The 27,625-nt window shown below is 42.0% G+C and overlaps 1 protein-coding gene across 4 annotated transcripts in view; it reads right to left on the bottom strand.

Moving 5' to 3' along the window:
• LOC117758502 (MAM domain-containing glycosylphosphatidylinositol anchor protein 2-like) overlaps positions 1–27,625 on the bottom strand; it is a 169,004-nt gene that overhangs the window by 73,673 nt on the left and 67,706 nt on the right. For 2 of the 4 annotated variants that reach the window (XM_034580228.1, XM_034580230.1), the window contains exons 3-6: positions 25,386–25,560; positions 9,390–9,586; positions 5,920–6,055; positions 5,447–5,716 (exon numbers count right to left, since the gene is read on the bottom strand). In XM_034580228.1, coding sequence (XP_034436119.1) covers positions 5,447–5,716; positions 5,920–6,055; positions 9,390–9,586; positions 25,386–25,560 — 778 coding nt within the window. The remainder of the gene's footprint in view (positions 1–5,446; positions 5,717–5,919; positions 6,056–9,389; positions 9,587–25,385; positions 25,561–27,625) is intronic. The other 2 variants (XM_034580229.1, XM_034580231.1) reach the window with 1 other exon arrangement.

Genomic DNA, 27,625 nt, shown 5'->3' with positions numbered 1-27,625 from the left:
ACCATCTACAGACAGTTCCATCTTAATTCACATACTCTCCATTTGAGAGCTGCCTACACTGATACAGAAAAATGAACTGTATGAAGCTACTGTATAAAGTACTGTGACCTGTGTATCACTACTTGGTGTCTTTGTTGAGCACAGAATGGACTCAAGTGGCAGGAGAAAGCAGGGGTTTGACCTGCATTTGAAGACATGTTGCGGACCCTTAATCCATAAAAAGGATCTTGTCAGAAGGGTGATGTGTTGCCAGTAGCCTGCTGGGCTGGCTGTGGAGATGGCCAGGCCCTGGAAGGCAGTCTGGCTGGTGGCACAGTATGGCCAGAGAAACTACCATCTGCTGGGAAGCGATGTGTTTTCTCTCTCTCTCACACACACACACACACACACACACACACACACACACACACACACACACACACACACACACACACACACACACACACACACACACACACACACACACACACACACACACACACACACACACACACACACAGCCCCCCTTTGGCAACAGCAGTTTGAGAGGGCTTCTCAAGGACTGGAGAGGGGGGTGATTGAGCTGAGACAGGCGCCGATGAGGCCACAGGGTGACCCTACTGAACATGCAGAATAAACTCAGCGTAGCAGAACCAAATATTTTGGTACTTCATGTACACAGGCAGCATGTGCACATGAATATCAACAAAAATGTGCACATAAATCCACAGACTGATTACAAGCATTTCTGCCCGAGTGCTCATAACTTCCACAGTATTTCATCCTTCATGGCCACAGCTAAAGAAAAATATTACTGATTCACAAAGCATGGATACAGTCTTGACGTTGAGCTATGTATGACTGTTTTGTTATCCACAGTTGAGATATTTGAAAATTGAATCAACAGGAATAATGCACACACACACACACACACACACACACACACACACACACACACACACACACACACACACACACACACACACACACACACACACACACACACACACACACACACACACACACACACACAAAACATGATTAAATCAAGTCACGACTGCCTCACCCTATCCACTTCTCCTTCCTGTCTAGGGCCATCATAGCTGTGTTCCTATTTTGGATTTAGTTCAAATCAAAGAAATAAAATCCTTTTTTTGTTTCTCGATCCAAACATCTCACAGTATCCACGGTGGAAACTTAGTCCAGGCCGATACCAAACGAACCACGCAGTCCCCTTAATGTGGAAAGAAGCTGTGAGCTTGTTTTCATGCAGCGTGACTCTGAGTAGCATAAGGGCTCGGTGTGATAAAGTGCCACAGACAAGCTGCAAGAGCATGAGCACACAATGGAGAAATTATTCAGATCGAGGCTGCATCATGGACACGCTTTGGCTTGTTAAATGTCAGCGGCAGAGTCAGACATCAGAAAAGAATTATGAAGAGAATGTACATGTACAAGTCGTGTTTTTTTTATCACCTAAAAATTAAACAGGTTTGTGGGCATTGAAATGATTGAGGATAAAATGACAATGGAGCCCCGCGACAACTAAAATCCATCACAAGGTGTAGTGTCGCCAGCGCATAACAAAAAGTCTGTAATAAAACCCATGTGATGCATTCGGACACTTTCCTGTCACTGTACAGTTATACAGCACCCCCCCCCCCCCCCCCCCACCCCTCGTCATCTGGTGCATGTTGATCCCAAAATTGCATTTGCGTCAGTGACAGCTCATCAGACTCAGGAGAGCGCCTCTGAGATGTGTGATAACATGCTGAACTCATCTCCTGTCAATTAGCGATGTCAGACAGACCCCTCCTCCTTCCCAACCGATTGTTTCTCGCTGTTTATGAGCCTGTCAAAAAAATGAAATAAAGACAGTAATAGTTTGGGATTTTAAAGCATCTGTTGATGCCATTTAAATTTGTCTTCCTTTCTAATTGGCTTTACTTTGATAAACAAAGTCCAAACTAAATTGAGATGTCATATAAGTACGTTATCTAAAATGTTTGCTTGGTGACAGTTAAAGAGGGGAGGAGATGAGCTGGAAACCAGGAGGAGAGGGGCGCCAAACCAGCAACCAGCAACCACAGAGTATTCTGGTTAAGGGTTGAAACACTCAAGGAAGGTTGGGCACCACCTGGAGACTGCTGAGGTTCAAGCAGACTCGCCATTACTAGACAAGTTGGGGCGGCATTCTAGTGATGAATTTATATAGTTTAAATATATACTGTATATTTCCATGTCATTGAGGACTCTCACTTTTTCTTTTCAGACTGACTTGTTGTCTTTGGTTTTAAAATGTGTGATGACTCATTGACTTGATTTACTCAGGACAGAGTTATAAATCTACTTAATCCCCTCCACTACGTGATTGTCTCTTGTTTAAACATCCGCAGTAAATTACTGGGTCACAGAGACGTCAGCGATGACTTCAAGAGATTACATAAGACTACTGATCGATGCTCATCTCTCTAAAAAGGGGGGGGGGGGGGGGGGGGGGGGGGGGGGGGGGGGGTAATCACTGTTTATCTATTGAAGGTGAATGAACGATGTGGTGAATCCTGGACACTGAGCCAAAGTCAGTCCCCACAATGAGAATACAAAATTAAGAGCTAACAGCAAACTCAGCAGGGTCAAGTAACCACTGTATTGGATTTATAGAGCCAATTGGTTGCAGCTTGCACAAATTGAACTGCATAATCAATGACTGAGTACCCTGCATGCCATTTAGTCAGAATAATGCATGTGTGGCTTTGGCAATCTTTTAGAAAGAAACATAGCAGCCATTAAGTGATGCACTGGAAGAACAACACCAGCTAAGAACCTTATTCAAACTTACATACAAGCCACAAATGTGAACAGTGATAAAGCAAATTCACCCTAAAACAGTCAAATTGGGGCGAAAAAACACTGTTTCACTGCAGATACACCAGGTAGGATGAACGCAACGTTTTCAAACTTGACTCTGCACCATAGACATAAACATCCAGCACGCAAACAATAAAATGTGACAGTATATTGCACAAGTGTTTGAGGAGGACTAACTAATGACAAGACATTTTGACGTAGCTCCGGCGCAAATTAAAGTAGCAGCATCACAAGCCGAGGAAACAGTTCATTCCAGGCGTTCTAAGAAATGTTTTGATGATATTTCACTCAGACGAGAACCACTGTGAACTCCAGACGTGTGTCACATGGATGAGAACATGGAATTTACTGCGGCGATTACCTCCACTGAATCTGCTCTGACTTATTTGTTCCCACAGGGACACCTGACACCTTCTCTTTGATGTAGGCCTCTCAATTTTAAGTCCTCGACTACATGGGCACTTTCACAATACAGAGAAGGGGTTTATGTCTCGGGGGGGGGGGGGGGGCTCCCATCAGGAATGATTTGTTGATGATCTGATTTTCATCCCAGGGAGCATATAGCTGCTTAAATAAATGCTTCTGTGGCTGGGTACAGAGGCAACCTGATGATGGAGCCGCGGCCTAATCTCTGAGATGAAAGCAGAAAAGTCTGTGAGAAGCTTGCATTTCTGGGCCAATCTACTAAACTCAGATTCAAAAGTGTGCTCCATGTGCGTGTATGTAAGATGTTCTGAGGAAAAGTTCAAATGTAAACAGGATGAGTGGATGTGGATCATCCTGTGAATGCTGTTTCGCCTGCAAGGATTCCACTAATTAATGCATCTTTTTCTTATTCACCTGCAAGAGGTGGCTGAAGTTTCACATTCAGGACGCGGGGATCCTCTGTTATGTCACAGATGAAAGCCTAGTCCCACATCATCCTTAATCCTGCAGCTTAGTAATAGCAGTTGATTTAACAGTATGAAAGTCAATTTCCTCATGCATTATGTTCCATCTGTGCAGGTCTTATAACAAGACAGCTTTTTTCACTGACGGTAAAATTGCCTGTCCTGCGTATTAATCTTCAAAGTAGTTTTGGAGCATTTCACCGTGTGTAACATATGTCAGGTTCATAAATAAAAAGTTCCCTCTACACTAAATGTTTGCTAAAAGCAGTACTTTGCTATTAATGAGCTCCAGCAAGATCAAATATTTCTCTGCCTCTTGTGATTCTCAGGTGAGGAGCAGCTTGAAAAAATTAATATTTTCCTAATAATGGCCAATCTGGCAGCAGCGGCCCTAACCCTGCCGATTTTGTTTAATTGGTGTTAGCCACTTTTTGATTCTATGTATTTTAATTAATGGTTTCAAACTTGCCTTTAGCATTGTCCTTGACCGTCTTAAAGTAGCCTGACTGATAATATCTGAGAAATCTGATTGTCTGTGATTGGTAGGTCAAACTGTCAAGCTTCAGATCTGAAGGACATTTGTTAAGACTATAAATTAATTACATTTCAATTTGTAATATGATTAACACGGTAATTCTAATATGAATTACAAAACAAACATTAATAGCATGCATTGCATGGCTGGAATTTTTAATCTCTGAACAAATGACGAGATAAGCAGAAGATAATATCTAAAATGTACAATCATAAAAAAAATATTTGAGGCCCCTGATATATTATACACATCCATTTCATCTATTATTTTGTGACAGTGCACATTGTAACTGATGGCTCTTGTATCCCTAGTTTTACGCTTCACCTATAATTCAATTTCTTTGTCATTGCTAACACTGGATGCTGGAAGTGTTCGATATTAAACAAAGAAACAAAGAAACAATCAAATAAATAAATAGACATGAAGTGATCATATAAAAACAGTGTACAGCAGTTTTTTCCAGTTACAGATTTTAGATATTTTTTAAATAATTTGCTTTCATTTTAATTATACTGCAATTATACTGCAAATTTTAACAGAATAATGAACAGATAATTTTGAGTTATTCTGAAATAGAGGCTGCAAATGTAAATTAAACAAATTAAACGTAAATTAAAATATCTTATATAACTTAAGATGGTGGTGCATGCTTCCTCCTAACTAGTGTGATTGGCTTTGTGTGCTTAGGGTCAGTGTGAGCAGAAGCTGCCGAGAGGTAAATTCAGAGTTGACACCCTATAAATGTTGTCTGAGAAAGATACACAACTCTGAGAAGAGCAAGAACATGAAAAGTATTTTCTCTTATATAGCAAACAGGAGATAGATTTGCTCGTGTATTCTTGTTGAGCTCAGTAAAGGAGATTGAGGGTAAGGGGGCAAACTCTGGTGAGAACTCCACTTTCATGAAAAATTATTTTATTGCCATTGGGGAAAATACGATTATTAAGTAAAAAAAAAACTCTAAAATGATTCTAAAAGGATGAGACCAAAGGCAAATTGATGAAATAAAAATTCATATTGAGTTGAGTTTTAAATATTTACCACATTATTTAACTATGTATTTGTTCTTTTTTTAAAACATTTTTTTAAATATATTCTTCTCTCTGTTTTTTAAAATGTTATTTCATATTGAACACTTTGGGGTTCTGTACATTACACACGCATGCATTCTCACCTCGCACAACAATGGTGGTGGACTTCTTCGCCGGGTTCCCCACATTGTTGCTGGCCACGCAGCTGTACACCCCCGCCTCATCTGAGGAGATGGCGGGCAGCGTGAGCGTACCCCCCTTCACTACGCTCCTCTGCGGCAGGCTTTCATTACTGCTGAGCCAGGTGAGCATGGGGGGAGGCTCCCCGCCTGTGGTGATGCACACCAGCGATACCGTCTGGCCAGGATTGACCACGATGGGATCCTCCACCAGCAGCTTGATGGATGGGGAGGCTGTGGAGGAAGAGAGTGTGGAGCCTAAGAAGGACTGGCAGAAGATGGACAACTTTGGCAGTTATGACAATTATAGTATAACTCTGCTGAGAAAGAGCACAGCACTTCATCCGCCTTTTCTACCTTTATGAAGGCAGCTTTGTGCATTGTTGGGTGGAGCTTTGGGTTTATCATGCCAAGCTTCCAGTAGAAATGCGTCTTACCTGTCTTATTGGTGAGTCTGAAGATGACACTGCGGTCGGGGATCCCACACACATTTCTGACGGAGGCGACGCAGCTGTAGTTTGCGTAGTCCTGAGGCCGCAGGTTCTTCAGCTTGAGAATCTTCGTTTCCCCCTGCAGCTCAGACCAAACCAATACTGGTATGAAAATGTGTGTAAAAACCATCAACGGAAGCAAGTAGAAGACATCAAAAGGCCAAAAAGCTCAACGGGAGGGTCAAAGAGATGAATATATACAGTTTTAATGAAGCCAAAAGTAAAAAGAAAAGGCAGCAAAATGTAAGAATATTCCTCTAAAATCACGATTAAAAGTTTCTTTAATTTTTCAAGAAAAAGATTTGTCATCTTACCGACATGCGGATTACCCTTCATTCTATGTCCCTGCAAACAGCTACTGAGCTGTGGATGGTTCAGCGGGGGAACACTCCACAAAAACAAGCGTTGACACAGAATTTGTGTTTGATTCCAGCCGGGCCTGTCAGCCGTGAGCCCCCCCCCCCCAGGAGGGTACGATGACAATGTGAACCTCTGATCTGACTGACTCTAGCGTGAGGGCGCAGGGCAGATTAAAACACGAGTCAGCCTCACGCTGGGGCAGTCCACACAACATGGCAATCACTCGCATCTTTCTAACCCCTTCGTAGCCAGTGAGGCTCAGGGATACGTTAATTGTATTAGATTAGCCATGCAGCCCACACTCCACTTCCTTTCTTCCTTTCTGTCACCCCCTCTGCTTGGGAGCAGATATAGTTAGATGAGGTCTCTGGGATTCAGCCTTTACTCACAGCAGGGGGTTACGGAAGGCTGGGAAGGCGGGGGGGCAGATTGGAAGGAAAATCTATTTGGAAAATGCAAGGGGCAGAGAAGGAATGGAAAGGACAAACACATTAAACCGAATTGGAAAGGGGGAATTGACGGGACATATTGATGGAGAGATTGAACGCTAAAGCGCACAGGAGCTTCGGGAACAGGATGCCTGGCTGTCGGTAAAGGGCAAAGGAATTATAGAGGAATTTATCGTCGCTGTCACGGGGAAATATTTTATCTCCAGCTTTGTTTTTCCCTTCATTTTAGGGATTACATGTATATATATATATATATACATTTAAAAAAAATTAAACCTAAACTTTCATAGCAGCAGGGAAAGTTGTTGACTGCATAAGGGCCAAGAAAATGATTTGAGCAGCTGAACCAAAGAGTGAAAGACACATTTCATTACAGACATGATTGTGATGTGCACTTCAGCTCGGAGATGAGCATTATGTTGTTAGCTGGGGTTTGAATTGTTACTGTCCCATGATCAAGACAACATGCAACAATAGAACATCTCACACATCAAGAACCCCCCCAGCATAAATGACTATTGATACAAGCTGAGGGTCTGATGAGAGATGAAATTGCTCCATTACACTTTTGATAATTGCCCTACTTTGACACACTTTGGGGCGGGAATTATGTAGTGAGAGGTGGAAGTGAAAGAGCAGAAAGGACGGGGTGTTTACTCTAAAAGCAATGCTCTGGTCCTCATTTAATCATGAACCAGTTCTACACACAGATTTCAAAATGCCACCTCTGCATTTCTACAGGAACAGCGGGAATATAAAAAACATTTGTTGGGCTGCATTCCAGTGAAGTCTGAATAAAGAATAACAGAGGGAGGGAAGGCAGAAAGGCAAATTAAACAGTCCTGGACTGAAACAGTCTCAATGTGACCTAATAGGCTTGATTTGGGTCAATTGTGAATTTGTTAATTGTCTCCGGATATTTCAGCCCAATTTGACCATATCACTGAAAAATATGTTATTAGCCATTTATAATAGCACATTAGCAGGAGTTTAGTCAGGATTTATTTAGGGTTGGACTGCATAAAGCTAATCTCTGGGCTTGGGTAGCTCTCAAAGTTTCAGACCCAATTAAAGCTTTAATAGAGGGCAGGATGAAAGATCGAGGAAAAGAGCAAAGATGAATGAAGAGCGGGACGGAGATGGGAGGAGCGTCTGATGAGGCCCAGTTGTTCAGCTTCCTCAGTCCCCTACACCCACTCCATTAGTTCCCAGCCATCTTTCTCCATTTGGCCAAACATCAATTTCACTTCCTTTTCCCCTCCCTCTCTCTTCCTCTCTGTGTTTCCAAAAGCCCTTTTCCCCCTTTTGCACGTCTCTTTCTCTGTCTCGTAGATTTACACCCTCTCTGATGCCCAATCCCCAAATCACATTCAATTCAATCAATTCAAAAACTACAATTCCCTCACTAGTGACAGAACAATCCCACGAAGTCTCTTTGTTGACTGCACGAGGCCTGCTCTAGACCAAAGCCTCTCCGTTTTTCAGATTGTAAAGAAAATCCACTTGCTCCGTTTAACTGATTGGGAAGGGAACCCAAATCTTCCCGCTTCTGCAAAGACTGTGAATCAGAGGCAGTGAAGCCGATATTGCTTTTCATGGCGGTTAATGAGAACAACTTTCACTATGCCACAGCACAGCGAGGGGTAGTGTCTGGGTTTGAGGTACAAACCCCCCCAAGTGCTACAGAGTCTTATTCCCAAAACATGAAGGCAGCGCTATTATAACAGTACTTCACATAGTAATATGTAACCTTTGTAAGAAGTGTTGATTAATTAACTACCAACTGTGACTGACTCATCACTGTAGTGAAACACAGGAAGACTTGATAAAGGTCAACATTTACATATTTGTAGAGTCTGTTTATAGCCCTTTAGAATATGTACGCATGATCCACAATGTCTCATAGTACTGTGCATTAGAATTTTGATTTATGGTGAAAGAAATTGGACGCAGAATTTGGTCTGTACTTCCTCCAGTGTTTGCCTTTCACAAATGAAGAACGCAGCAGGACAATCTCCGGTCAGATGTGTCCACAAGAACACAGAGGGTGGCGCAGCGAGCAGGAGGTAATGTATACATTGTGCAGCGGATATTGTTTTTCTCCTTTACAACACCGCGCCTCTCGGTTCTCACTGTCTTACTAAGTTGACCTGTTTGTCAGCCTGCCTCCTGAGATATTTGTATTCTTTACGTTTTTTTTAGGTTTTGCATCTGTCGTGTGTTAGAAATGTCATCAACGCACTCACTCGCACGTGGTGAATCCTCCGGAGCATTCTCTGCTGTGTTGTCACATGGGCTCACCTCAACATTATCCAGAGTTTCTACTAGAGGGCTGGCTGGAGAAACTCCGGGGAAAGTCCAGAGCCTCGTATTTGGCCATTTGTGTTCTAACATAATAAACTGTAGTGTAAAGCACTTTGACTGGTCATCACAGACAATTTAGCTCCTCCTGAGAATGTGCACTGCATGTCTGAAAGCAGCTTATGAAACACTACTTTATAAGCATTTTTTTTTTATTGTAATGCAGTACACAGGATCACCAGTCACGGAGGTGGACGGATATTGTTCATATCAGCATCCTTATCCTCCACATTGCCTCTGGCTTACCTGCGTGAAAAATGGCTCGTAGATCTCCACGCCCTTGTCCGAGCCCTGCGTCAGGACCTCCCTCCCGCGGTGCCAGCTGTAGCGGACAGGCGGGTTGGAATTGGCCACGCAGCGGAGGAACACGGTCCTCTCGTAGTAGAACTGTTCCTTAGCCTCGCCTATACTCTGATGCACGGTCACCACCGGGTCGTCAAGGTCTGCGAGAGGAGCACACACAGAGCGGGGGAAACAGTCAATAAACACTTTTCTGCGAGTTGTTCAATTGATGAACAAGTCGATCATTTCTTACAAATCAATCAATCATGCTCATCACATTCCAGGCAGAAATGAAGTGTGCATTTCCTCAGCTGTTGTAGTGAATACAAAGAAAGCAGCTATGAGATGTTTGTACTCTGTGATTACACGAGCAACCCCCCCCCCAATCAAGATGTTAACCTAAGGGGTCAGGATTCTCATTGCATTATGACGTAATGCAATGAGAATGCCAGTTATTGGCATGTTCACACAGGTCGATGAGTGAGAGGAGGTGAGAGGCCGACTACTTGAACTACTTTAGTCAATAGGAGACAACCCAAGGGCACATTGACTTCCCAGTCAAAGAGCAAACCATGTTCCAAGTCTCTCTCCATCGTGCCCTTCAACCATGAGCGAGGGTGACAAATACAGTGCACAAAATTACGTCTCATCTCCATCACTTCAATGAATATTGTTTGGCCTCCGGATTCTGGCACTGCGACGTGACGCATCTGCTGTCCTACTCATTTCCCAGCAGATCTGATGGGAGTTTTTACACCAACACTAGACAGTTGGTTATTTGAGAAAGAGCTTGTGGTTGATTAAATGGATTCAAAGTTAATCATCTTACCCGGCTATCACATTAAGCCTTGGCAAATGGCATTCATCATAGCTGTGGTGTCTGTTAGCATGCTAATACTCGCCTTTTAGATTATGTCCATTTTCACCCTCACAGATCATGGGGAGCGAGCTGTTTCCCTTTCATCTCCCACCAAGATGCAATTAGTTTTTAACAGGAGCAAAAATGCAATTTAAGGGATATGACTGAGAGACACTAATGCAAGTTATCCCTAATGCCCAAATTCTAGCAGATAAAGGCTGACCGTTAAAGGAAAAAAGAAAAGTGGTTGAGTGTATTAAAGAGTGAGTAAGTATATCAGTGATTGAGCAACAAGGTGGATGATTGAATGATTGAAGGAGCTGCTGTGTGAGTATGCGAGTGCAAACAGCTTACAGTAAATGAATATCCAAATCCATAACGATTATAAGCCTCCAGAGAAAAAAACTGCACATGCCTGAGGTATTATTAATGGATGAATTCATCACTTTTAATTCAGTGGCTGCCCACCCCTGGATTTGCTGAGGATCAGATCCTAATCAAGGTGCCTGTGGGCCACAGAGCACAGCATCCGGCCCTGACGCGCCGGCCAGAGAATGCTGATTCCTAGGTTTCATTAAAGACATGTTCTGCCCTACAGCTCCTTAATCAAAATCTAGCAGCGGTCAATACTTCATCCAGGATCCATTACAGTGTCTCAGGTAAGAGCAATTACCTTGAGGGGGGTGGAGAAAAAAACAGGGGCGGGAGTAGACAACGCATCGGAGAAGACGGAGCGATAGTGGGGATATTTTAGAGAAGCAGATTGCCCTAAATAAATACACTGATTCATTACAGAGGAGGAGGAGGAGGAGAGTATGAATCCTGCATCTTATCTCTGACTTTCCCCAGCATATGTCTCATCTGTTTCCTGCATCAAACAGTCAATTTACCAAGTGTGGCAGAAATGGAGTGATTCATTGACAGGCCTATCTGCTGCGGGAAAACATGTGTCTCTGAGAGCTGGGCCTGATAGGAGGTTGTGTTTTTTTCACCCCCTTGTGGTGACAAGAGTGTGAGTGTGTGTATCTGTATGTTTACGTATTAGGCGAGGAGCGGTTTGAGCTATTAAAAGGGCTAAAATGATATGCAGAGAAGGAGTGGATGCAAGGAGCGCAAAGTGATAAATATGGAAATATGGAAATGTACGCACTAGATTAAAATTTGATGAATTTCAAACAAAATTCCACCTCCACCATCACTCTTTCCCCTGTAAGGATGTTCCGTGTGTGTGTGTGTGTGTGTGTGTGTGTGTGTGTGTGTGTGTGTGTGTGTGTGTGTGTGTGTGTGTGCATGTGTGTGCATGCATGTGTCACCCTTATGCAATTAGCTTCTGAAGTCACGCTTGACTGATTGTGAAGCTTAAATCCCAGAGCCCAGAGGAAAACTGCGGTGTGCAGGCAGCCTGCGCCAGAGTTGTTAGGGTTTGTAATTGCAGGTTTATAGGTTCACGGGCCGGTAAATCTGTCCATGTACAGCTAAACGCTCCAGCGAGCTAACCTTAGCATCACTCCTGTTCAATCACGGCAAGTCACAAAGCTCTGAGTTGCTCTGATATCAAGACAGGGTGGGGGGGGGGGGGGGGGGGGGGCGGGGCAGCGTGACACACGGAAGTGGGAACGCGAGACACAAGGCAATGCTTGAGTCAGATGAAGTCTGGCAAGAAAAGCAGGGAAAGGTATAATATCCATTTTTACTCCATGTCATTTCTGATTCTCTGGATCTCGAACAAAATCTAAAGATGCTGATTTTCCCGTTTGAATAGCAGACATTAGATTCCTACTTGATGGACCTACCAAAACATTTGTTGGACAAATAGGCACAAGTGAGTGCTTTGGATGAAAGAGAAGATGGAGACTAAAGAAGGTGCTTCATTATCACATCAAACCTTAGCTCTTTCCTTTCATGTCCTCCAACCCTCTCCCCCCCCCCCCCCAAAAAAAATGAGCAGACACCTGCACAAAAACTCACACTCATTACCTCACTCCACTTACCATCACACAGCCACCTACACACACGCACGCACACGTAGACACCAGCATCCCAACACACACTTTTTGGGTGTTACTCTAATATAGGTTTGTCTATTTTTTTCTCCACTTTGATGTCCTCCGCTCTCTCCGCCTGATGTTGCTGAAGTCGCCTGGGAAGCGAACACCTATCAGGCTCCCGAACGTCAGCGGTGAGTGACAGAGGCCCCGCGATTAATTTCATCTAATCACCGTCCCGGCTTGATTACCAGTGGGAGCCGCTGATCTGAATGACATTCGTGCAACGCCTTTAATGAGTGAACAGCCCCGTGATGTCAAAAGATGCGCAATTTGCTTATTATTTTTGCAGCAAGGGCGGAAGACAGAGGGGGAGGGGAGACAATCAGAGGGACAGGAGGGTCGAGAGTGTAAAAACTTTTAAATTGCCGCTGTCCAGATGCAGGGTTAATGGGGTGATGATACTGTATAGCAGCTGTCTCCCATACTCATTCTGAATAAGGACGACTCGCTGTCTTTGTGGTGCTTTTTTTCGCAGAAATATGAGCACGAGGCAGAAGTGATTAAAGAAGTTATTACCTGGCAGCTTGCCTTGTGAAGGGTCTCACCTTCAAGCCTCTTTTTTAGAAGCCGTGGTCTAAAAGCAAATCATTAAAAAAAGGGGAAGAGACACCTCCACATAAATACCAAATAATATGTGAACTTTTTTTACATATTGAGACTGGCTTCTGAAAATGTGTCTCCGCTCAGATTAAATGCCCATCAAACGGTGTCTGTGGAGTTTGATTGATTTTTCTATTTTCTTTTTTAAAATATCACTACCACCTTCAGATGAATAACAAGCGCGATAATGTGCAGAGAGAGCACTGGATATGATATTCAAGCGTCAGCGATAATTCCCTGCTAATGCATAATGCATGGGATTAATGCACTGTAAGGAGACCTTAAAACTGCAAACAATATGCAACATCAGTAGATTGTGTGTAAACACAGTACATCAAACGAGACAGCAAAAATAAAGCATGTTACAGATGGCGTGCAATTTCAGTTTGCTGAATGGGGCACTTAAACGCATTTCATTTATGTGGGTCAAAGGGTTACTGAGCCATGTTGGTGATATATAACATCCTGCTCGTTTGGATGCCTCTGATGGAAAACATGAACACCACGAGTAATTTACTGTCAGGACATTTCCTTTCCCTCCATCTCGCAGCCCCTTAGCTACAGTGACCTCTATCTCATGGTGACACTCCTTCATAACTAGCTCCTGCTCGCCGTATCTATCCGCCGTCAGCTGCTGCCTCATACTTAAGTGGGATAGTGGTGGAGGACAGATGTGATGGGAGAGTGGGTGACGGCACGGCGCATCTATTTCTGCAATGACTTCGTGCTGACAATGGTGCCTGTGTAACGAAGATATCTCAGTAAACTGAATATCATTCCCTGAGACACGAGGTGCGAGCGCGAGCGGCTTCACGTGCTGCAGCGCTCCCCGTGCTGTCACTGGGACTAAAGGAGGCCGAGGGGAGAATCCAGGGAGGAGCACGCTCAGGCGGGTGTGTCATACCTGAGTGTGACAGCACACATTTCTCCGTTGAAAAACACCAGAGGTAACTGGACAAGTCATGCAAGGAGGTAGCTAAGTGCATCTCACGCACATAATTTAGATGGTAACACACACATGGCTGAAGATCCAGTGTTGACTGATGTCTTCTGGAGCCATAAGTCATCAGTCAACGATGTCATGACTGATTATTTCTTGTCACCAAGATGTAGAGTACAGTGACAGTCAGAACATCCCTTCTGAAATCACCCCACGTATGTGAATGCATTATGCTCACATGCGCACAAGATTACTGAGAATAAGCAGATTAGGATATTAATTTGAAGTATTTAAAATATCATATGACTAATGCTCAGACTAGCCAGTGCTTATCTGGAGGAAGGTTATGGCTTAAGATTTGTAATTTTTTTTTAACGCTTATAGATTGATTATGGTTAAATTTGTAAGGTTGTCAAATATCTACCTTGCAGGAGTAATTGGCTATTTTGGGAAATATGGTTATTTCACGAGTTTTTAAATCATGAGGTTATAGGATACTGTGTAAAATCATAACAATTTGACACCTGAGCAAACATATTTAACTTTAATTACAGAAGTTAATATTGTTTTGGATAGGAAACATATTTAATTCATAAATATACAGGATGAATATCAAATAAAATATTTTCTTAATTTTGTTTTTGTGAATAAGAAACATCATGCCTAGAAATTATGTTAAGATCATGTTGTTTTTGGAAATAAATGCTAAACATATGTTAGAATAAATTAGTTATAATTTTCAAATATAATATATATAGAAAATATAATGGTGAGTATAGGCATGTTTTGGGGAATTTCGCATTCAATCAGAAGCTTTGCACTTAATCATGTGATCCCTGTTTTATTAAAACAATGTACAAACATTATTCAAATGTTTTTAATGAATGGTGTGATACAGGTGTTGGACAAGCTGGGTTAAGGTTTGTAAAGGGCAACACACCAGCCCTGCCATAGCTGCTGCTTGGCATGCCTCAGTGGTGATGTAAAACAAGTGCTGAATTATTCATTAGGCATTTCCACATTCCTGTTTTAACTTGAACTTAAATTTCTACTGAAGGAAGCTGCTTTCCTCTCTTTCTTTATAAAATCTCCTGTACTTGACTTCCGCAGCCCCTTACACACACACACACACACACACACACACACACACACACACACACACACACACACACACACACACACACACACACACACACACACACACACACACACACACACACACCTCTGAGGCCACAGTCATCAGGCCTGGTTAAGTGTAATCACCGCCAATTAAAGCGGCAATGCAGAATGGAGTCAATGGAGCGATAGTGAACGATATAGCATGATACAGTGTTGGTAGTAGAGTAGCTAAAATGGAAATAGAGGACACTGGTCTCGTTAGTATTGCGAGAAGGTGCTCTAATGTACAGTAAAGTGGGCTCGTCCCCTCAAGCTACTGGCAGCTAATGCATAAGGAAATGCTTTAGATAATATGCAGCATGAATGCATTGTATTTGTGCTATAAACTACAGACTTCTGATTGCATATTTACCCTTTAAGTCAGTGCAATGTAAATGCAGGATGTTTAGCCTTGTGGATGATGTTCCCCTCCAGCCAGATGAAGTCATCCTGCGGTTTAACTGTGGTGTTTAAACGTTTCTTAAAGAGCTGGAGCTTTGTTCAGGGAAGCTGCAGCCCGCCCAGGACTGCTGCGTGTCCATCTTCCTCAGTGACAGCCCTTTTCCAATGATGCTGTCTTTCGAGGAACACTGCACGTCCGCAGGTGTGTGTGGACAGGAGCAGTGTGTGTATGCGTGTGCACAGGTGGACAATGCGTGTGACAAATGGAGGGGCAGACATCAGCAGCCTCATGGAAGAGCATGTAACCCCTCACTTCCTCCTGGTGATGGAGATGAGGAAATAATGAGGACCAGTTCTCCTGTGTATGTGTGTTTGTGTGCGTACGTGCATATGTGTGTGTGTGTGTGTGGTGATAAGTAGTAATGAATCTCCTCTTCATCCTCTCCCTCAGACAGTGGCGTCTGCCTCAGCATATCTCCTCTCTAATTCATCTCACTAGAAGACAAGGAGGCCACAGACCACTGGTCAAAACAAAACCACCACCCCCACCTAGAAACCATCCATTGAGCACTGGTGACATAATGGTTTTGTGGTTTCAGCCTAATGACTTTCTTCTTTGTTGGGGCTGGACAAATGGGGAAATCTTTCATGAATGATGGCTTGAAGGCATTTTCTTTACATTAAAAGGAGAATAAATATATGCCTATACATGTATATAATACTACTGCTTTTTTCATACTTGATACCAATAATAGCATCGAGTGTCTACTTAGAAACTAATGAATTAAGTGCAAATAAAGCATAGAGGCTAGAGAGGGATACTTGGCTTATAAAAGTGTGTGTGTTTGCAATAACATACTGTAGTAAATGACTGTAATGAATGAATAGGAAGAGGTTTAAAAGAATTCCACGTGTTGTGTTCAAATGCCGGCCTCCAGTTGGCTACCGCTTTTTTTGACCATTGACGTAATGTCTGAATTACAAGCCAACGCTCCGAAGACTACTACAAGAATAAACATTAAATCAGCTTCTGTTCTATTGTTGCCAACCAGTGAGTCACAGCAACCTCATATCGCATCAGTGACTTTATATATTTATGAATGTGTTTGCCATTACATCAAATTAACTACTTTCTTTAACATATAAGTCATTGGTTAACACTCAAGAATGAACCCTCACTGCATTATGTCCCGTCTCAACACTCCGTTATGGAGTAATGAGCACATTTTCATGCATGCCTCGAGTGTTCTGTATAACACTACATTTCATATAATCATTACTGAGTCTCTTTTTCTTTTCCGTCGTCTCATATCCCCCCATCTCCTCATAAAGAAGAAAAATAAATCAGTAAACAACTATTTGATTACTTGTCTCCTTGGTGATTTGCACAAAGTAAATCTGTGCATATTTGTTTAAAACACTATTCTTCAACAGAATTTTGCCTCAGAACATTTCAAGAATTTTATTCTCATGAGACGCTTTCAAACGTTGTATAAGTCACAGGCAGCCATTAAATGCTGAAGTACAATTTTCAGTAATTTAATGAGTAGAATTCAAGATATATTATTGTCTTGAAACGGCATGAATTATATAATTCAGGAGTGCAATAACATCTGGCACAAAAGATGATTCATAAATATAAAAGAAGCAACTTGGACAAAAACAAAATAAGAAATCATGAAAGCAATTATTTTTTCTGAGTTAAAAGAAAATGACACAAAATAGTAGAGTGGCGTGTCCTTCGGGGTGGTCCCTTCTTTGCTGAATGCCTGTCAGATCACAGCCAGGTCATTGCTGACAAGCATGGTAGCGACTGTCAAAAAAAGAAAATTAGATGTGGACTGTTGCGCTTTCCAAGAGAAATGGACAAAGACAAGCCAGCGTGTTTGAAGGGACACACTCAGTGATGAAAAAGGTCAAAGCTTGAGTGTCATTAGAGCTGGGAACAAAGAACAAATGCCAGCTAAATGCATCTGGCTGAGTTTGGGGCTCTCCAAAAAGCACCTTTCATATAAGCAGATTCTGACAGGCACAATGTTGCCCAGGCACGTTTTGTGGTGAGTGAGCTAATAGCTTAGAAGCTAAAGACTTTTAGAAGGAGCCTTGTTGCTACTGCAGAGCTGATAAGGACATTTTAAGGATTTATGCAAACAAATACCATCCAACTAGTCTTTTTGTGTGTGGGATTACTGCAGATGTGGATGCCAATACAAGTGGCCGAAAGGAGCTTTCTCCTTTGGGTGGCTGGGCTCAGCCTTAGAGAAAGGGTGTGGAGTTAGGACATTCAGAGCCGCTGCTCCTTTATGTTGAAAAGGGGCAGTTTTCAGGATGCCTCCTGGGCGCCTTCCATTCAAGGTTTTACCTGGCATGACCAACTGGGAGGAGAACAAGGGCCGACCCAGAACTGGAGGGGTTACATATTCTATCTGGCCTGAGGATGCTTCAGGTTCCCCAGCAGGAGATGGAAAGGGAGAGGGATGTCTAGAGCACCCTGCTTAGTTCACAGCCTCCATGACCTGAATTCAGGTCAGTTTTGATTATCATCTGAGATCTTTTAGCTCACCAAAAAAAAAGCATTTCCTGGTAGGGGTTAGTGTGTATGTGTTGAATAATTTAGTATGACCCACAAAGGATGATATAAAAATTGGAATGGCCCTTGTTAAGAAAAAGGTTCAACACCCCTATTTGGAAGATTGTCCATATCCAAAATACAGGTGGAAAGATAAATATGAGCAAGCTGTCAGTACATCATCTCTGGCCTTTCCTTACCCGGGGAGAAATTGTTGTAGATAAGAATTAAATTCTACAAGACATAATCACATTAGCATTTTTACACAACAAAAACACACTGTAAACTGTGTTTTAAGCTCCTGATGTGGAGAAAAACAGAGGCTAGAGACGAGGTGGACTTCACTACTCTGATTAAGGGCCCCTCCTCAAAACAAGTCCTTGAAAGAATAATGGGCAGTCTTGAACTGGCTTTACCTCCATTAACCACACCAGCAAACATTTACATAATGTTCACATAATGTGCTGATTCATTCTATCCTGATTCAAACAAGGCTCCGATAACTCACCCTGGCTGTATCACACCATTCATCACACTAGGTCATTTACATCTAAAAGCACTTTGGAGCCGCGGCACATATATCTCTGTCTACATACATTATGAGATCTTTTGGTAAGATTGTCTAATACATCATCTGGTATCATATAGGATAGCACCATATAGACATACTAGCGTGGTATTCCTCAGTAATTTCTGGCACATAAGTGTTTGTCGTATGAAAACTAAGGATTAAGGTGTCACGTGAATGTTTGAATTCAATTCTAAAAATGTGATATATTTTCCACCAAGTTAGCTTTTTTTTCCTTTCATTTTCCCATATATGTGTGTCCCATAGACTAAAAACATGCATGTTTGGTGAAATAACCATTTATTAAATCAATCACAGTTTAGCAGCCCTGATTGAAGCACAGGAAACCTGCCATACTCAGATTCAGCCAGATGATGTGCATGAGACTGCAGTCAGTAATACACTACATTTAAAGATTTTGAAAGGTGCTTTCTTTTTTTTAAATCAAAGAAAACACAAGAGCTGAAGTGCGAGGAATCAATTAAAGAGTGCTGACATAAGCTCACAGCATTAGTATACCCAGCTAACTGGATTACGGCCCTAAGTAGTATATTTAGACCACTGCAGGCTACTTTCAAGGCCAAGTTTATCATTAGCCAATTACATTAGTTTGTGTGATTACAGGACAGGTAAAAAGCTTTATTCACAACTAGCCCATTGAATAGCATTTCACCACAGTAAGGTGGCTATAAGAGGTAATGCTAACAATAGCTCCTCTTTCACTGCAGCAACCCAAGCAATCTTTACAGAGATACTGTTATGTTGGCTAAAATAAACTTTTCTCTTTAAGGTTATTATTTACACTAAATAAATATGAAGTATGCAAGCCAACAGTCTGATTTCACATGTTTCCTTACTATACATTCCTAGATAGCACAACACTGTTGAACCAATGTTGAATCAATGTTATGTTCAACATTAAAATGTCAACCTCAACCAAAATTGTGGTTCGGATGAAGTTTAATCAATGTCACCTTTCTAACTAGGTGCAGTGTAATCCCAGGAGTAACTACATCTATTAAAAAATGATGGTGCTGGTAACATCCTGTTCTTCTACATGCGTCATCGACAGGTGATGATGCAGATATTTGAAACATGAAGCTGGTCAATTGGAAACATTAAAAATTCAGTTGGAGACGTTTTCCACCCACTGGTGTAGCTGTTGTTAAACATTGTCTATATCTATAATCAAGGATTTATCGTGATTTAAAAGAACAAAATGCATGCATTAATACTCTAATTGTTATCAATATTCAAAGATCATATGGGCAAACAGAAAGGTTTGTAGGAGCAGTAGAGTAAAAGCAGTTACTGGAAGTTGAATTCCCATGTTCTGTTACTCAGGGTGTGTCCAGCTCTGAACCAGTGCATGCTGGGATTGGATTCATAGACTGACTATAAACAGGATAAGCAAAAGTGATGGGCCAATGGATGGATCATCTGTTCGTGTATCCATAACATATATATATATAATAAAAGCCTTATACAACCTGCAGAAGGTCCGGCAGTTAAATACGATATATTCATTCAATCTGAGTCATAACTCAACCTAATGAACTTGCCTCGAGCACCTGCTGCATCCAACTGAACCCACTAATCGATAGGCTCCCCTGAGACCACCATCCCACACACTGAGATCCCTATACCACACATATACGCAAATAAATTACCTACTTACTCTAAAAGAGCCTTTCCAGGGTATAAAAACACAAGCACAGAGTGCTAATGAAGGGATACAGGAGTTAATAGGAACTGTAGCCTCAGTCAAAACTCAATTTTTATCACCATGGTGTGAGAGTCAGGACTTTCTCTCAAAACCCCTCTGCTTCTCTTGCTCTGCACACACATTTACTCAGGCACATCACAGCAGGGCAGCCCGGATTGTACACCTGATGAGATAGGGAGCGCCAGTTACACTGACCGACTGGATAATGCAAAGCCTGCACGGCCGCTAAACAAACACCATCAGCTGCTGTTTGGTCTCTGAGCTCCTTCATGAACTCCCTTGATGGAAGGCAAACATAAAGCAGAAACACTTCCTGGAGTCGGCCTCGCACTGCACGTTGCTGCACAGCATTGCACAGCTGAGGAGGCGTATGCCAAGGCAAGTTAAGCCTTTGACATGTTACGCGTGAGTCAGGGCCTTACTGGTGGAGAGTGTGTTCATGCATAAGCATGTGCTTGAACTCAATGGTTAGCCTCTATTTTTGTTTTCCTCTCACACGCGCACGCACACAAAGAAATGGACACACATCCACACGTCTCAAAATCTAGATGAACGCAGCATTTGCCAAAAAAAGAAGAAAAAAGACTCCAGCTCAGACTCCAGTCCATGTGCAGACAAACGCACAGTATCCTCATTAAAATTCTCTGGTGTGTGCAGCAGCAGTGTGGACTAGGGGCTGTGCGAGTCCCTCCATAGATAACATAGAGAAAGCGGCCTATTGTCTTATTCTAATCCTTCTTTTGAAGGAATGTAGTGAGGAGTATCAGAGAAGAGGGAAGATGTGTGTGGAGGCTTCAGTAAAATGATATCTACAGCGCGGCGAGTTGTTTCTCACAATATATGCACCACCTGATTCTCATTATTTCACAGCCACTGACAAACCGGCTCTGGCTGACGAGACAGGCAACATTAATATCGCCTGTCCAACATTAGCATATGGGCAAACAGCTTTTTCTCTCATATTAACTCTGTTGAACATATTTTTCTTTTTTCTCTCCGCACTGTATCTCTGTGCACCTGTCCAGGCGATTTTTAAAGGGAGTTTTTTAAGTGGGACCTTTATCGCAACCTGCACAGTAAATGCTGACCTGGACTGAGTAGGTTTAAGGCATAGCAATTTGTTCTCCATTCTTCACTCTCAGCTGAAACCATTCGCTTTCACTCTCCGTCAGACAATTTGACAACCTGCGTGTCTGGGCACCAGTAACTGACTTGAATGGTGTTGTATTTTTCATCGGAAATAAGTGGAGAGCTACTGTGTTATTTCCTGTGTTGATTAATGTAGCAATTATTTGCCGAATGAAAGTGATTTGAATGAATTGAAAAAGGTTCCCACAGATTCTCACAGACTGAGGTGTTGTCTTCAAATTGTCTGTCTGTGTGAGCAGCAGTCGAAATATGTAAAAGACAGAAAATTGTCACATTTGTTGAGCTCAAAATGACAAATGTTTGGCACGTTTGTTCACTGCAGGACTTGATTACTGAAATAAATTCCTGTTAGAAAACTAATCACATCAGGACTAATTAACCCAATCAGAAAACTGTGTAAATCCATTAGTAATATACTGTAAACAGGAATGTTTCAATACCCAAACCTCCTTATTAACAAATGATTTTTTTTCATCTGGCACTTGGGTTGACATTTTGCTGAGACTCTCTCCGATATACGGTGGTCAATGAACTCTGCACGTCTGCAAAAAAAAGCAGCCCCTGCAGATCTCTTACGCCCCCCCCCCCCCCCCCCCCCTCCATCAGTCATTCAATGAGACATTAGATGCTGCAGCAAAATTAATGCAGCTGAAATTAAATGAAAACAGTGAAAAAGGCTCCCGGTAGGAAAGAGAAGTGAGCGCTTTAAGCTTAAAATCGATCAGTGCAGGAGTTGGGCAAGGTTCTTTATTAACTTTGCCGAGGACTTTCCCCACAGACCGAACTGCGAACAAACACAACTGAGGTGTCAGCAGGTATAAAATGTGCTTATAGATGGACTTCTGAGCTTTGTAAATATGTTAGCTCAGAGCTGGCTCTACAGCTAATATTAGCTCCCCTGGCCTGCAGAGGTCAGTTATTATCATTAATTATCCTCCCTGTCTCCATCTGCTGCTCAACAGAAACTCTGAATGCAGCAAACTTTTACCTGTCTACCTGTCTGTCTATGTACCGACTTTCAGCCGCTCTTATTCCTTTCATTTAATATCTTGAAGGTGAGTCGAGCAGACAGAGGCTGCCTTGATGATTCCTTTTTTTTTCTCCAGAAAGCACACTTTGATCTAATAAAGTTGCATATAGATGAATAAGATCTCTCGTGCTTATTTTCTAAATTGTAAACAAGACAGTTAATTCCAGGGAGCAGAAGCAAATAAATGGTCTCCAAAGAAAAGCAGAGGGAGTAATAGTGGAACGATCATTCAGATTTTAAGCCTCTTAATGTAAAACATGCCGGAGCCCTTTGTCTGCGGCGTATCTTTCTTTTGCAGCGATGGTGCAGCCCATTACAAGTGCGTGCATTATTTCTTAGATGTAAACAGAGCACTTTGAGAGGGCACACGCGGCAGATATATCGGAGAGAGACAGTGAACATAATTCAAGGTGTTGTTGTTGGGAGGTCCAGCTCCAAAACACCAGTTTTTGCTAATTAAAAAATCGTAGCTGCAGACAACTAAAAATAGCGCGTACTGCAGCGGTCCATCAATTAAATTCACCCACAGGGGACAGCTATTACATTGCTCAGGAGGAATGATGTGCTTTTGCTGGATGTGCAACATAACACAGTGCTGGCTAATGAAGTACACACATACAGTGTTGCAAGGCCAGATGCAAGGACGTCATCCAGATAACAATTTGATGTGCTACGGTGTAAAAAAGAAAAGCTGCTGAACATTAATCTTGATTTTAGTATTTGAAGGTTATCCCTTTATTATACTTCCAATATTCCTCTTTAGTTCATGTTCAGATTAAATCATTAGCTCTGTTTTACTGTACCACTAAACAGAAAAATTTTACTTTATTACTAGTACTTTATTATTTATTTTTTAAATTGTTATATAAAGATATTCTCTTTACCATTTCCATATTTTATAGTATTCTAAGAAATACATCGATACATATATTGAACCTTTGTTACCTAGCTATTGACCAAAATGATTTAGCAATTACCATTGATATTGTGCATTGAAATGTGTTGTATGTTTTACTTTTATGTTTGTGCCCAATACACCGTTACTGATACTAATATACTTACTCATATACTTGAAAATATTTGCAACATATACTTAATGTACAGTTTATATTCTGTATAATCTCATATTACTAATTTAGTTCATTTCTCATCTACTAATTCCACAAATGTCTGTCTGTCTGTGGATCTTATCGGCTTCACATTTGGCATGTGTAGTGTTTAGGGCCCAATGAGGTGCAGTGTTAAATTTGGCGTGTTTGGAGCGATACAAATAAGACTGGAGGTATAAGGTGACGAATAAAATCTGCCCCCAATACATCTGATGCTGATACACCTACATTTAAACTAATTTGACTGTGTCCACTTGTCGAGGTGAAACAGGACAATCGATTCCAAATCGATAAAAACAATGACAGTAAATCACCATTTGCTTCGACGGATGCTAATGAATCTTCCAGGGCCGTCCAGCGGTTACTGTAAAAATAGAGAGGCTGTGCTTACAGTCGATGGCGGGGTCAGGATAATGAAAGTGTTTTAGCTTAATTAACATTCTCTGGAGAGCGTAGGGGTCTCTTTAGATGCACCAACTCCAAACAGCTACATTGCCATAATCTCATATTACTAATTTAGTTCATTTCTCATCTACTAATTCCACAAACGTCTTACTGTCTGTGGATCTTGTCGGCTTCACATTTGGCATGTGTAGTGTTTAGGGCCCAATGAGGTGCAGTGTTAAATTTGGCGTGTTTGGAGCGATACAAATAAACTTTGAGTAATCAAGGAGAGGAGAGGAGAGGAGATGAGAGGAGAGGAGATGAGATGAGAGGAGAGGAGAGGAGGATATATTTTTTTTAGTTTACAGCTTGGCATAAAAAGCAGAGATTGATAAAGACTGAGCTCTCAAAGCTGAAACTGTAAGACTGGAGGTATAAGGTGATGAATAAAATCTGCCCCCAATACATCTGATGCTGATACACCTACATTTAAACTAATTTGACTGTGTCCACTTGTCGAGGTGAAACAGGACAATCGATTTCAAATCGATAAAAACAATGACAGTAAATCACCATTTTCTTCGACGGATGCTAATGAATCTTCCTGGGCCGTCCAGCGGTTACTGTAAAAATAGAGAGGCTGTGCTTACAGTCGATGGCGGGGTCAGGATAATGAAAGTGTTTTAGCTTAATTAACATTCTCTGGAGAGCATAGGGGTCTCTTTAGATGCACCAACTCCAAACAGCTACATTGCCATTTCCAGCAGAATGAAACGATGTTGCTATATTAGGCTGCAAGCATTCATGTTGTTACACAGTGCTAATCATCTGTGTCAGTTTGATTCAGATGTAACATATTTTGGGGAAATGTAAATAATCATTTTGCTGGACTTTCATTGGCAAAATTTATTTTTGTGGGTATGATTTTATAGAAAGTAAAATATATTGGTTATAATTTAAAAAAGAATGTCTAACTGTGCTGCCAGCCTCACCATAGTATGTTGTATTGCATTGCAAAAAGCCAGACTTTGATGCATAATCAGACCTGCGAATAGAAAAGTCACAGCTGGCTGCTATCTGTCTGAGCAAAAAAAGTCGAGCAGACGACGGCCAGTCCTTAGCAGAGTCACACAGATACAGACTCTGATCGTCACATCTCAGGGAAAGGGACCAGTCCGTCACACAAGCAAACAATAATGACTGAGGGAGAAAATCCAAATCCCACATAGAAAGTAATGGAACAAACCAGATATGACATTATTACTGTGAGCCAACAGTGCTTAATAATGTTTGGTCAATGCTCAATAAAATCGTATTCATCTTCTTTGGCTTGTAATAACAAAAAAATATCACTGACAGTTATTGGAATTATTCTAATTTCAGCACTGCATCTCTTAGCCATGAGACTTCAGACTTACAGTAGACATCCACCCTGATGGACTTGATGGCGGGCGAGCCGAGGCCGTTCTCTGCCTTGCAGTAGTAGCGACCTCCCTGGGTCCTCAGGATCTTGGAAATGTGCAACGTTTCATTGAACACACTGGAGTCCTGGAAGCGGTCCGACACACTGCCGGCTGTCTTGGTCCAGCGGATCTGGAGAGAACAAAGGGAAAGAAAAGATAAATTCCTTCCTCGTCTAATTTGACTTGTTCACCTTCTGTTCCAGTATGCAAGCCAATGAACTGAGGCCTCGAACACAGCTTCATTTGCAAAGAACAGAGCTAAAAGGAAGGGGGGTTCTTTTACTGTAGTGCAGCCACATCCATTATTGAGCTGACACTTTACACTTTAGAATTCAAAACTTGAAATTGGCTTTGTAAACTTATGGACAGCTACACACGCTATTCACACACTGTCAGGGTCAAGTTGGGGTTCAGCATCTTGCCCAAGGACACTTCGGCATTCAGAATGGAGGAGTCAGGTATCAAACTACTAATTCTGGTTCTGCTTAGTGGAGTGTCCTTGGGCCGGACACTGAACCCTAAATTATTCCTGACAGCTGGGCCTGGAGTGTGTGAACGATGTGTGATAGAAAAAGTGCTGTTTGAATGCGTGTGTGTGAGTGAATGTGACTTGCACTATAAAGCACTTTGTGCGATCAATAAGACTAGAAAGTGCGATATAAATGCAGTCCATTTACAATACACGATTTAACATTGTATTTGGCAAATATAACTGTTAATGTTGTGTGACAAATTTCCCGTCAATGGAATATAGTCGACTGGAAAAGTCTCCCTGACCCTGATGTTCAGTGACACTAGAATTCTTCTCAAAATATTGAGTCTTAATAATTATGAAAGGTAAATAATCAGAACAAATTGGCACAATAAGTTATGAAATTGAAAATGAAACAAAGATTGAGTTGACCTTAAAATGAAAGAATCTAGTGCACCTCGAAGCTGCCTTGAAATTTTGAGTTTATTGAACGTTTTCATTTTTGCAGTGTTCTGCACCACAGTGTAAACAATGGTTTAATAAAGAAGGTCTACTTTACGGTTTACTTATGTGAAAAGCATTGTCCAAAAATCTTCCGGTAACTTCCCTCTTTCCTTTGTTCCACACAAGACTGACCTCGGTGGCTCTCTCAGCATGAGTAGCTTTCACTAACTGATGAGACCTAGTTAGCCCGTGGCATTGAGGTGTAATGAAAGGTGAAATAGTGTTACTCTCCAACATGAGGTTGTAATTGACTCTCTATCATCTCCCTCTCCTGTCCTCATTAAAGCATACACCATGAACAGGTCTATGACAACTCTGGCCGGGGGGCCACACAGCCAGAACCATGGAGTGTAAAGCTCCATTCAATCCCTCATCCTAAGTAAGCCGCAGATGGACTGGCTTTGCCTGCAAGGCCTCACATATCTCTGTCTAGGCAGCGGTGGCTATGAATTAGAATCCAATATCTTCACACTGTATGGTGATAGCATCATCTTGGATCCTGATAACATCCCATTTTACAGAGATAGCATCAGATGGAACAGGGATATCATCGCATGCAGGGATGGGGATTGGGTGCTATCTTGGGAGATTGCAGCTGTGCCGCTCCAACTGTGGGGTTTTAACCATGACAACTCCGGCCTGAGGTCACGACAGCTTGAATTTGGTCGTTTTCCAAACAGACGGCTTTACCTGCAGAGCCTCACAAAGGAAATGAAAGGGTGGGCGGCAAAAACCTGATAATGGTGACCCATTCCAGAGGCTCTCTGTGCAGCTTGGGGATAGAGGATGACAAGGAGCAGTGAAAAGTTGAGGTTCATCCGAGTTTCAGACTCTCTGTCTTGATTTGAGAGTAGAAGAAATAAATGAGCTTAGTCTGAAACTTACAGACTGTGTGCTCCCTTTCATCTCCCTACGTCTCTGAAAATGTTAGTCTACACCTCTGTCTTATTCCTTTATACAAGTGGATATATTACCAAAATAAGTGACTCTACATAAATACTGTCCAGAGATGGCTTCACTTGACCTGTTTCAACTGCACACATCAAGAGAAAGAGCCACTGATCAATGCTAAAGCTGCACTGTCAGAACATCCGGGGCCCCATTATATCAGTTAGGGACATCAAGGGTTCAGCAAAACAATCCCTAAAGTGAAATAAGTTGTGAGCATAATTTAGATGGGGCAAAGTTTTTGAATACTGTGTCACTCGCCTACAGTTTT

The sequence above is a fragment of the Hippoglossus hippoglossus genome, chromosome 24, assembly GCF_009819705.1.
Source record: "Hippoglossus hippoglossus isolate fHipHip1 chromosome 24, fHipHip1.pri, whole genome shotgun sequence".
In the NCBI taxonomy this organism is placed as follows: Eukaryota; Metazoa; Chordata; class Actinopteri; order Pleuronectiformes; family Pleuronectidae; genus Hippoglossus; species Hippoglossus hippoglossus.
Note: the sequence above shows the minus strand (reverse complement) of the source record. Positions and strands in the feature narration are given on the sequence as shown.